Raw genomic sequence first — 13,393 nt, 5'->3', positions numbered from 1 at the left:
TAAAAAAATAAAAAATAAAAAATAAAAATAAAAACACAAATAAAAATACACCTTATGGAACAGCGGGGACTGTGGAGACACACAATAACATACGCACACATGGATTTTGTGTTGTAGATATGTGGTGCCTGAGGGCACACACTTAATGTATTGTGAAATGTAAAATGTTTTAATTGTATACAACTGCCTTAATTTTGGTGGACTCCAGGAAGAGTAGATATCCTCACAAGGATAGTAAAACAAGGAAAATTCGGACGAGACATTTCGCCAGGCCACCCAAGGAAAAAGGCTATTTTAGGGTTAGCTAATGGGGGATCCATAATAAATACAAAAACAAACCCTAAAATAGCCTTTCCTTGGCGGGCACGGCGAAATGTCCCACTTGTCCGAATTTTCCTTGTTTTACTAATCTTGTGAGGATATCTGGTGCCCACAACGATAGTAAAACCAAAAAATTACATTAATTTAAAAAAATTACCCACACACACCGAAACAAGGTAAACAAGTGCAAACGGACATGTTTGTTAGAATCTCTGGCATTTTCAGAGTTCTAGCAATGTAGCCGGTTGATTATGAAAACACTATGCAGTGCTTGGACTTGCAGCCAGCAACAGCCTTTTCGAACATAAAACTCATGATGAATGACTGGGGAATGGCTTGTGCCAAGAACTGATGTTGGCCATCACCATGGAAAGGAGAGAAACAAGTTTCGCTGCATTAAAGTGAAAACAGAGGCTCTCCTTTAAATGAAGCCATATCTCTCCTTTAAAAAACACCCTGACGAGCTCATTAGGCATGACCTGAACAAGTTCTGGAGCCCAGAAATATTAATTTAGCATTTTTGTCATTTAGGAGATATTCCCTTATCCAGAGCGACTTACGATGCTTTTCCCAGAGGCTCCCAGCAATATTAGATTAAGTTAATGTATTTCATTAGTGCCCTCTTTAAAAAAAAAATGTAGTTCTAAATGTTGCCATGTACAGTATAATGTAATGATAATGTGCATATGATCACATACAGAAATATATACTTAAGCAATAAGGCCAGAGGGGATGTGGTATATGGCTAATATACCATGGCTAAGGGCTGTTCTTACCCACAACGCAACATGGAGAGCCTGGATACAGCACTTCGCAGTGGTATATTGGCCAGGGGTGGAAGGTAGCAAAATGGCTAAAGCTTTGGGCCAGTAACCGAAAGGTTGCTAGATCGAATCCCCGAGCTGACAAGGTAAAAATCTGTCGTTCTGCCCCTGAACAAGGCAGTTAACACACTGTTCCTAGGCCGTCATTGTAAATAAGAATGTGTTCTTAACTGACATGCCGAGTATAAAAAAAAAAAAAGGTTAAACAAAAATAAATACCACAAACCTGAGGTGCCTTACTGCTATTATAAACTGGTTACCAACTTAATTAGAGCAGTTAAAAGATATGTTGGTCTGATATACCACGGCTACCAGATATGTTTTATGCAGCCAGATATGTTGGTCTGATACCACAGCTGTCAGACATTCAGGGTTCGAACCACCCAGTTTATAAAGCAGATTGTATGAGGACCGTAATAACTGATGTTCCCAAAACCTTTTTCAAATAATCACAATCTGCATTGAATATCAAATCAGAAGATGGCGCCGACAGAGAGGGCTGTCTCGCTTCTAGTTCTTAGGAAACTTTACTGTATTTAGTTTTTTTAATGTATTATTTCTTACATAGTTAGCCCAGAAAATGTTGTGTGTTATTACATACAGCCAGGAAGAACTATTGGCTATCAGAGCGTCGGTAACTCACCAGCACTACGACCAGGAATACAACTTTACCGAAGTTAAAGTTTGTTCACACCACCCAGGGCAATTGAACTGATTCCATAGGCCGACCCAAAACAACGCCAGCAAAAAAGGGGCACTCGGAGCGGTCATCTAGTCCGACTTAGGAGGCATGCACACCACCCACCACTTCCGAGTATATTAATCGCTAATGTTCAGTCCCTGGATAACAAAGTTGATGAGATCAGGGCAAGGGTTTCTTTCCAGAGAGACATCAGGGATTTTAACATACAGTGTTTCACAGAAACATGGCTCTCTCGGGATATACTGTCAGAGTCGGTCCAGCCATCTGGATTCTCAGTTCATTGCGCTGACAGGAATAAACATCTCCCCGGGAATAAAGGGAAAAAAGGGGGCGGGGGTATATTTCATGATTAACGACTCATGGTGTAACTGTGATAACATACAGGAAGTCAAGTTATTTTGTTCACCCGACCTAGAATACCTCAATCAAATGCCGACCGTATTATCTCCCAAGATAATTCTCTTCGATTAGTCACAGCGTGTATATCCCTCCTCAAGTCGATACCACGACGGCCCTCAAGGAACTTCACTGGACTTAGGATATATGGTTTCCAGTTTGCACTGAGACTGCATTTATTGTAGCTGGGGATTTTAACAACGCAAATTTGAAGAAAAGGCTGCCAAAATTCTATCAGCATATCGACTGTAGTACTCGCGCTGCTAAAACACTAGACCACTGTTACTCCAACTTCCGGGATACATACAAGGTCCTCTCCCGCCTTCCTTTCGGTAAATCTGACCAGGACTCCATTTTGCTCTTCCCTTCCTATAGGCAGAAACTCAAGCAGGATGTACCCGTGCTAAGGACTATTTAACACTGGTCTGACCAATCGGAATCCACACTTCAAGATTGTTTTGATCACCGGACTGGCAAATGTTCCGGGTAGCTTCTGAGAATAATATTCACAAAAATACCGAAACAGTAACGGAGTTTATCAGGAAGTGTATAGGAGATGGTGTACCCACTGTGACTATTAAAACCTACCCTAAAAATGTATTGTGGATAGATGGCAGCATTCGCGCAAAACTTAAAATTGCGAACCACCACATTAAAGTGGCAATCAAACATGCAAAACGTCAGTAGAGAGACAAAGTGGAGTCGCAATTCAACAGCTCAGACACAAGACATGTGGCAGGGGCTACAAAAGGAAAACCAGCTACGTCGCGGACATCGACATCTGGCTTCCGGACAAGCTTAAAATGTTCTTTGCCCGCTTTGAGGATAACACAGTGCCACCGACACAGCCCGCTACCAAGGACTGTGGCCGACGTGAGTAAGACATTTAAAACGCATTAACCCTTGCAAGGCTGCCGGCCCAGATGGCATCCCTAGCCGCGTCCTCAGAGCATGCGCAGACCAGCTGGCCATCCCAGTCTGCTGTCCCCACATGCTTCAAGATGGCCACCATTGTTCCTGTACCCAAGAATCAAAAGGTAACTGAACTAAATGACTATTGCCATGTAGCACTTACTTCTGTCATCATGAAGTGCTTGAGAGACTAGTCAAGGATCATGTCACCTCCACCTTAGTTGTCACCCTAGACCCACTTCAATTTGCCTACCGCCTCAATGGGTCCACAGACAATGCAATCGCCATCCCACTGCACACTGCCCTATCCCATCTGGACAAGAGGAATACCTACGTAAGACTGCTGTTCATTGACTATAGTTCAGCATTCAACACCATAGTACCCTCCAAGCTCATCATTAAGTTTGAGGACCTGGGTTTGACATTGCTCGTCCATATATTTATATATTCTTAATTCCATTTGTGCGTATTGGGTATATGTTGTGAAATTGTTAGATATTACTTGTTAGATATTGCTGCACTGTCGGAACTAGAAGCACAAGGATTTCGCTACACTCGCAATAACATCTGCTAAACACGTGTATGTGACCAATATAATTTGATTTGAAGGAACATAGAAATATTTAAACATCAAACAAAAGGGGATTGGTTACATGTGGGCGTGAATACAAGATGTTGATTGTAATTCATCTTCATAACAAATGCAATACTGTGAAGTCAGCAAAGGCTGTTATGCAGTTTGACATTTCACTGTGTTTCATATTATCCATGTAGTCATTTATAAATCAGAGGGTGTCCAAATCATCCTTTGTAAATCATACTGTCCAACACTGATTGGGCCCAAATGTTCAGCATACGAGCTCTGACGAATGAACTGGGTGTCCTTGGACATTTCCAGGTATATGATTTAGAATACAACCTCAATAAAACAGCGTGAGAAACACAAACATTAACACAGGAGAGCATTTGTTTTCTCTACCTGTGTTTATGTGAACAGAAGAGTTTGACAGACAGAGCGCATCAGTTACAGTATGAAATGTCACCCTATTGGCAGTAAAGTGCACTGGTTTTGGCCAGAGTCACATTGGGGCAGGCCAAAAGGTGGTCCCCTAAATAGTGACTAGGGTTCAGAGTTGCCCCATGTGTTTGAGCCCCACTGTTGTGTCATCGTCATAAGCCTTTCTGGTTGTTGTCCCAGAATGCCTTGGGCTGAGCCTGTCCTCAGTCTACTGTCTGCTCAGTGGGCTCAGCACCACAGCGAGGGGCTTGTCAACAGCTCCCGGTGAAGCTGAGAGGAGATATCAGCACCATCTTTTCAGAGCACCTGTCAACAGTCTTTCTATCAACCGTCTTCGGGACAGGGCACGAAACCCAAACAAGACCGTCGGGAAACGGAGGATAAAATGGCCTACTGTAATTCTAATGAACAAAGAGCGGTATCAGAAATGGGTTGTGGAATCTCAGTAACCCTAGAACAACTTGACTGATGAGAAGGTAAAGAGCATAACAGCKATCACAGTTTAAAATTGTTTACCTAGAACATCTCAAACTTGTTTTGTACATTTCCTGTCATTTAGTTATTTTAAGCATATGCAGCCAAGACTTGTTACATACCTTTGAGCACTGTTTGTGATTCTGACACCACACCAAGGATCCATTATTCTGTAATGAAAATAGAAAGAAGATTATGACTTATGATTTTATAGGGAGAAAATCTATTCAATCATTGTCAATGTAATGCAAATGAAAGAGGTTCATTCCAGGACACACAGTAGCTACTCACACTACAATTCAAACAAACATCTGAAAAACAAAAAAAGGTGTGCTCTGAATCCGTTTCACCACAAAGAAAAACATTTTCAAATTTTTTAAATTAGAAGTTAAGATTCTTTYACCCCAAGGTGAATCCTAAGGAAGCAAAGTCAGAGTGGGGCGGATCTCTGGTCAGTTTCAGTGTCGTTCAGAATTGGAGGTGCCTGCATTTGATCTCACAACAGACATCCCAGAGGTCACTCGCATAGGAATTGATGTCAGCACTCGTATGGAGACTCCAGACACCTCCAATACCCAGCTAATTGCTTTGTGTCACCTTCTGGGTCCCATGAAGCCAAAGATTTGGTCCTAATTGTGCCTAAAGACAAAAGTGTCTCCCTGTCATCTTGAGAAGTTCTAATGGCTTAAATGCCTGACACAAGTGGCCATTTCCTGAGCTCCAATAGAGCAAAGGACCACAAGGCTATTCTCTCCAATATGGATTCACTTGGACAATAAATGTAAGATAAATGATCGCCCAGACAAAATTGACCATTTGATGGGGGCTAAAAAGGGCTAAAATTGCACTCTGGCTGTAGGTTGGAAGACTCATGTGCTTCATTGGTTAGCTCAAATTCCCAACAAAGTTCGTTTGCCATTATGAATAGTTTTGACATTTSAAATATAGAGAAAGGAAACCTAAATAAAAGGCAATGAGTGTGAATTTCCATTAGCTGACGTATGTTACAAATGAAAGTTCACCGTTAGACATGAATCAGTGCTTTGTTCTGTACAATAAGACACTGCGGCAGGACTGACTGACTAGCCAAACTTTAAGGGTCTGCAAACCAAAAAGTCTGCTCAAGTTCAATGTCAAGTTTCAAAGCCTTCTCAAACAATGTAATCCAGTGGAAATTCCCAGTGAGACCTCAGGAAAGAACTTATCATTAAAAGCTTTACTTTGCCATCCAGTACCAGTGAGCACTGCGTGTTTGGTGTCAAGTATAACGGTCAGCTGGCTTCAAAGACATTCATGGTACATCAGGAATTCTAGAACAGACTTCTAAAGCTGTATTACTTAATTGTGTAACTGCGTTTGCAATACTATAACACAGAAGTACCTGAAAACCGTTTTTTCCCCCTCGCAGACATCATTGCACGTGAGATAGAAGAGCACAATATGTACAATCTTTTTTGTACCATGCTGAGCGACRCTCCTCAGCTCGGCAACAATAACGGTGGTGGGTCAGCCAGTGGTTGGGGCCGCTATTTCCCCCTACAGCGGATTCCATTTTTAAACGTTCATTCCACAAGCTGCTCTACTGCCAATTTTAATAACATCTCAAATAAATCCATGTTACTAATGAACAGGATGCAAGACTGACAAAACTTATCAGAATTTTACCAAACAAAGACCAAATTAGTAGGGAGTTGCCAGGGACCTCACGATACGATATCACCATACTTAGGTGCAGATACGATATCTATTGCGATTCACACAATTCTATATGCATTTCGTTTTGATACTGTGATTTTATTGCTATTTGATGTTCCAAACATATTGCTTACCATATGTCTGACACAGAGGACAAGAGAGAGCCATGAGAAAACAAAGTTATCAGTCATGGAAAGAAAAGTGCTGAAAATAAATTGGCTCCCTATTTAAAAAGAAGATGGAGAATAATTTATGAAGGAAAAATACTGGAGTTTTGGTGTGGGTACAGCCAACTTGCGTCAAAATAGTCAAAACGAAAAGCGATAGTCAAAACGATACATCAAAAATAACAAAGATGATGTAACTTTATAGATTTTCTCCCCCCATCACTATGTYCCACCTATAGATTACATTTCAAAGACAGCACCTGACATTTTGGAACAGGAAAACKTGAAGAATGCACCTTTAAGGCAGGCTGCAACAGGGAATGATACAGTAAGCAATACTACAGAAGAAATGTACACTGAAAATACAAAACATTAAGAACACCTGCTCTTTCCATGACAGACTAACCAGGTGAAAGCTATGATCCCTTATTGACGGAACTTGTTAAATCCACTTCAAAATCAGTGTACATGAAGGGGAGGAGAAACGTTAAAGAAGGATTTTTAAGCCATCACACAATTGAGACATGGATTGTGTATGTGTGTCATTCAGAGGGTGAATGGGCAAGACAAAAGATTTAATTGCCTTGAAACGAGGTATGATAGTTGCCAGGCACAGGCACACYGGTTTTGAGAACTGCAACGCTGCTGGGTTTTTCCACACAACTGTTTCCCGTGGGTATCAAGAAACCCGAAGGATATCCAGCCAATTTGACAACTGTGGGAAGTGTTGGATTCAACATGGGCCAGCACCCCCGTGGAATGCTTTTGACACCTTGTAGAGTCCATGCCCAGATGAATTGAGGCTGGGCAAAAGGGGGGGGGGTGCAACTCAAAATTAGGAAGGTGTTCGGAAAGTATCCAGACCCCTTGACTTTWTCCACATTTTGTTGTTACAGCTTTATTCTAAAATTGATTAAATTATTTTTTCCCTCTCAATCTACACACAATACGTCCCAAAATGACATAAACATGTTGAGCAAAAACCAAGCCGTGAGGCAAAGGAATTGTCCGTATAGCTCCGAGACAAGATTGTGTCGGGGCACAGATCTGGCAAAGGTTACCCAAAAATGTTTGCTGCATTGAAGGTCCCCAAGAACATATTAGCCTCCATCGTTCTTAAATGGAAGAAGTTAGGAACCACCAAGACTATTCCTTGAGCTGGTCGCCCGGCCAAACTGAGCAATCAGGGGAGAAGGGCCTTGGTCAGGGAGGTGACCAAGAACCCGATGGTCACTCTGACAGAGCTCCAGAGTTCCTCTGTGGAGATGGGAGAACCTTCCAGAWGCACAACCATCTCTGCAGCACTCCACCAATTAGGCTTTTATGGTAGTGGCCAGACGGAAGCCACTCCTCAGTAAAAGGCACATGACAGCCCACTTGGAGTTTGCCAAAAGGCACCTAAAGGACTCTCAGACCATGAGACTCTGGTCTGATGAAACCAAGATTGAACTCTTTGGCCTGAATGCCAAGCTTCATGTCTGGAGGAAACCTGGCACCATCCCTACGGTGAAGCACAGTGGTGGCAGCATCATGCTGTGGGGAGGTTTTTCAGCGGCAGGGACTGGGAGACTAGTAAGGATCAAGGGAAAGATGAACGGCGCAAAGTACAGAGTGATCCTTGATGAAGTCTTGAGCGCTCTGGAGCAGGTTCTCAGACTAGGGCAAATTTTCACCTTCTAACAGGACAACGACCCTAAGCACACAGCCAACACAACACAGGAGTGGCTTTGGAAAAAGTCTCTGAATGTCTTTAAGTGGCCCTGCCAGAGCCCGGACTTGAACCCGATCAAACATCTCTGGAGAGAACTGAAAATAGCTGTGCAGCGATGCTCCCCATCCAACCTGACAGAGCATGAGAGGATCTGCAGAGAAGAATTGGAGAAACTCCCAAATACAGGTGTGCCAAGCTTGTAGCGACATACCCAAGAAGACTCGAGGCTGTAATTGCTGCCAAAGGTGCTGAGTAAAGGGTGTGAATACTTATGTAAATGTATATTTATGTTTTTCATTTTTAATACATTTGCAAACATTTCTAAAAACCTGTTTTTGCTTTGTCATCATGGGGTATTGTGTGTAGATTGATGAGGGGGGGAAACAATTTAACCCATTTTAGAATAAGGCTGCAACAAAATGTGTAAAAAGTCAAGGGGTCTGAATACTTTGAATGCACTGTATGTACTGTATTTTGATTGAAATGTTGTACTATATAACATCATGGATATTTTATTTTATGTGTAGGCTCAAAAAAATCTAATGGTATTAAATATATATTTTTTAAATTTATGATCAAACAAATCTAAATAATATATCAAGTGACAGTAAATAAACCCCTGGCATTTACACTGCGGGAGAACACTCTAGATCATTTATACTAATTGTCACCAGTCCAGACCCGCTCCTAAATAACAGGCCTAGTTCTTAACACCTTTCACAGTCCATATGTCAGTGGCGACAAATAGGGATCCGCAGAGGGGCTAATTTTGCTCAGTGACAGCATCTCTGCAGCACTGGTGGGGCTCAGTGGGACGTTGCCCCAGCTGTCCAGGCCTGACCCCAGCATGTCATGGAGCAATGGGGAATAATTATAGGTCAAGACTTCATCCCAACGACTCAGTGGCATTCTTCAGCAGTTTCAACATTATGCAGTGCTGCTGAGGGACTGTCAAAGACGCTGATCGATTAATACTTTCCAGATCAAGACATTCACTAGAGAAAAAATAAGGCAAATAATTGCTCTGTGTGTCTGAATGCTGAGGTGAACTCAGCTTTCTCTGTGTCACTGGTGAAGTCTTGTAAACACAGATTCACCCCARAGATGTATTATGACTTGTGTCAGTTGAGAAGGAAGAGCAGGTGGCCGGGGGCATGTTGTATTGTCTAGACATTTGAGGAACATGGGCAAAAAGCCTGCTCTGCATTCCTTCTTTTGAAAACCACTCTCTTTTGTTTCCTGTTCATCTTTAAGATGTTTTTGTGACATCTCTGTTTAGTGTTCACTTTCTACATCCAATTTTTCAGAAACTAATATTGTGTCGCTGCAGTCCTACATTATATTAAAYCGGTGCTGATGAATATATTTATGTTTTCAGCAATTCTGCACAGAAATTTTACATCACTGACATCGGTAAAAGACCTGACAAACATCTATTTGGATCGAAACATTGTCAACCAATAAATATATATGTGTAGTGTATCTTGCTGTGCAGACTAGACTTTATTATTTTATGGATTAGTCTGGCCCAGCACTTCAAACCCTAGGCAGAGACAGCTCAAAGAGCAAGCAACCTGCCTATATGTCCATCAACAACCCAGGAGCCTCTCTGGACAAAAATAACTAAGCAACCCCCTAGGTCATGTCATCTATTGACTGGCTCAAATAAAAGCCCTTCAGATCTAAGTCCATAGCTGTGGGCTCTGAGTAAATAAAATGTGTGAATGGAAAGGCAGGGATAGTGACAGAGTCCTGTTCTTCAGGATAACATACACGAGTAGTAATATAATAGGAGCTATAAGTGAATGTTGTATCACATTGAAATGGCGAAGGTGTTGAGGCTGTATCCTGTCAGGAATGTGTACGGTTTGTCTGAGGAGACACTAAAGGGTGTACCAGGCAGTAGCACTCACTGAGAGCTGACATTTACAGACACGACTGGCATGGATTAAACGCTTTTACAGAGAGGTGAGGCCAAGCTACATAGACTCCTATTCATCCCGTCTCCACTAATAAAAAAGTCCACACGAGACAAGCAGTGGCTGTCGTCTGATTCCACCCCAACTTATTTAATATCAAAGGCTAAAACAAGTGGACACGGAAAAAATACTTTCTTTCCTTAGCAATGAACATAAGTCTCACAAGTGCAATACTAACTTTCAGTACCTCCGCTAATTGGGTATGAAAAAAATAACATTTTAAATTCCATTTATGACTTCAAATGTAATAACAAGTCCACACCTTGTTTTTTTGGCTTCATGGGTCCTCACATAAATAATCCACTACAAGCCTGATGCTTTCAGAATGTAATAGTGAACAGAGAACCCAGTTCACTCTTAATATTTTAAAGTGTCCAGTGACCATATTTATGACTGGGTGTTCCCCTCTCTGTCTATTGTACCAGGTTGACAAGTCCCCTAWAAGCGAAGTAAAATGTCAATAAAAACATCTGTATTTGGAAGTAATTCTACATTCATAAATCTTAAATTGCCATAAATCCAAAAACCAAAAGGCCATGCCTTTTTCCAACTGCATCTTCAGTCTGTTCCTACTAAGCTCAATAACTCATCATCACTGACAATTAAAACCGTATTCCTTGGATCCTGATTCAGCCAAGTTCAAGGGAGGACTTGTCTGGGAGTTTACAGCTGAAAGTGCTAAAATCATTTCCAGTTTTTAATTTCAATATACAAACAAATGTATCTATTAKGCTATAAATTCTATAAAAGACAATATAAAAAAAACATAGGAAAATTGTTTCTGGCTGCTACAAAAGTTATGAAACAAATTGGCTGTTGTACAATACACACAAAGAGGTTACTTTATATATTTGTTCTAATGTGAAAAATCAAGTAACAGTAAATGTCCCCTCTAGATAAAAGCTATTGCTGAAAGGGTCTATTTACATGAAACTGGAAACTTTGTGTGTGTTGGTTTCCTTAAACAGTATTAAATGACCCCTATTACTAAGAAGGAATGCTTTCCGAGTTGAATTAAGAGGTCTAAAGTCTCAATCATATTAGAGGGAGGCGAGCAGCCGCCCGGCCAGGCCTGCTCTGTAATAAGATCTGGCAGAGGAAGCAGATCCACCTGTAGGTTGCAGCACGCCGAGCGCTGACTGAGCATGCGCCAGTATTGTGGCAACAGTACATTAGAGCTTATCACATTTAGCCAAAGTGGGCCTCTGCGTTTAGCAGGAAGGTGACCTCACTGGGGATAGCATCAGTGGGGTAGAGTCCCTTCTACGAAGTGTGACGCTAGAATTTGGTGGCAGGGGTTAGGGCTGGAGCACAGGGAGGCATGTGTTTTTTCAGCTGACCAGACATCCCATTTCCACATGAAAGAGCCTGCTGAGAGAGAACACAGTGCATTTGACAGACCTCACAGAGTATCAACAACAATTGGCTTCTATTCTTGGAGCTGCAAGCCTGCTCACCCAGCACCTTATCACTGAGCAAAAATACACCTCTTCCTCCTAATTTCCTGCCCTCTGAACACACCTGAGATTGAATACAAATACTAAGGCTTGGCAGTCTATTACTAGACAATTAACCCTTTATAGTTGCAGGGGAGTTCACTAGTTTCACCTCAACCTCTGACTTTTCAGTTGAATGGTGATTGATTTTATGCCTCAATATCAAATGCCTGGGCAGTGTTGAGAAGTTGTTGAAATTATCTTCAAACTAATTTATGAGAGCTTTATTACACTAACTGGTCTAATAAAGAATAACAAAACATTTGACCTAACATAAACCCAACTAATATAGAGAAGAGAGAGACAAAGCACTCATTTGATAGTTAGTCAAAGTTGACAAGTTCTCCTGACATTGATTCCAAAACACACACAGCAATTAGTAATAAAATACAATACAGTGTGAAAGGCCCGACTTCATCCTTGAAAATGCAAATGTTCACTAGTGAAAAACCGAGTGCAGATATGAGATGAAAGAGAGCTGGAGAAGAGAAGGATCAGTGGTGAGTCCTTTTCACTGGGTCCTGAGAGAGAACTGTGTGTCCAGTGAAGGGTGAAAACCTCTGACACCGTTTATYAAATCACCCAGAGGACAAGGCTAAGTACAGCAAATCACTTCTTCCAACACAAATTGTAGAAGGCCATCGAAACACACTTGGTGGTCACCATCGGTGTGTATCAGCATTGTGATCCATTTCCAGGTTATTTATGGCTAATTGTGAGGTGAGTGAAATGAATGTGGGATGAGAAGAAAACGGCATCATTTTGATAGACTATACACAAAGTAGTGCATACATCCAAAGACGTGACAGGTAGGTAGCCTAGAGGTTAAGAGCATTGGAACAGTAACTGARAGGTCGCTGGTTTGAATCCCGAGCCAACTAGGTGAAGAAGAAAAAAARTGTTTTAATGTGCCCTCGAGTAAGGTACTTAACACTAATTGCACCTGTAAATTGCTCTGGATTAGAGTGTATGCTAAATTCCTAAAATGTGAAAACCACAACTTGGTTAACAAATCTCAAGAGCAGCACTCATTACTTACTTGTATGAGTTATTAATTAACCAGTTAATAGATTTTTTTTAAACAATGGCAATGCCAGAATGTCCTTGCATTATAATAGTAAGTGCCATGTCCTCTGCTGCAGAATTTATCCATATAGTGGAACGCAAAACCAATCGCCTCCTGTAGGGTAATGCAGGGTAATCACTGTGACACTTTCGGCCCCACAAGATTTCAATAAGCTTTTATGTCATAGAAGAGGCCAAATCGTTTACACTGACATTTCAGTACCAATAACTTATTCAACAGATGAAGCGCGTGTCTTGACCTCAACTCTGTCTCTCGAAAAATGWCTTATTTTTATTATGAGGACACATAATGCGTAAATTCCGTAAAAGTTGAAGAGACTGTGAGCAACACACTCTTACCTGGGAGTGCTTGAAAAAAGCGGAGATGCGAGTGATGTGCAGGCTGAGACACCTTGAGGCACATCTAGCTCGGTAAATGCTGCCAGTGAAGAAAGAGTCATCCTGCCTGGTCCTCGAAGCGAAAGTTCCATGGGTCGACAACTCTGTAATCCATAGACACAGGGTAACACATACATTTACGCTCCTGGGCAACATTTTTCGTTTGCGGGAAGCCTATTGCTTTTATTCGTCCACTGATCGGGCTACACTGCGTGTTGACTCCAGTGGAGAAA

General features: G+C 41.6%; 1 protein-coding gene across 1 annotated transcript in view; it reads right to left on the bottom strand.

Moving 5' to 3' along the window:
• Positions 1 to 13,393, bottom strand: part of LOC111978987 (anosmin-1-like) — a 70,109-nt gene extending 56,716 nt beyond the window's left edge. Inside the window, exons 1-2 of the mRNA XM_024009251.2 lie at positions 13,122 to 13,393; positions 4,771 to 4,818 (exon numbers count right to left, since the gene is read on the bottom strand). Coding sequence (XP_023865019.1) covers positions 4,771 to 4,818; positions 13,122 to 13,316 — 243 coding nt within the window. The 5' untranslated portion in view covers positions 13,317 to 13,393. The remainder of the gene's footprint in view (positions 1 to 4,770; positions 4,819 to 13,121) is intronic.

Source organism: Salvelinus sp. IW2-2015, linkage group LG2 (assembly GCF_002910315.2).
Source record: "Salvelinus sp. IW2-2015 linkage group LG2, ASM291031v2, whole genome shotgun sequence".
NCBI lineage: Eukaryota > Metazoa > Chordata > Actinopteri > Salmoniformes > Salmonidae > Salvelinus > Salvelinus sp. IW2-2015.
The sequence above is the reverse complement of the archived record's forward strand: the minus strand, read 5'-3'. Positions and strand labels throughout refer to the sequence as shown.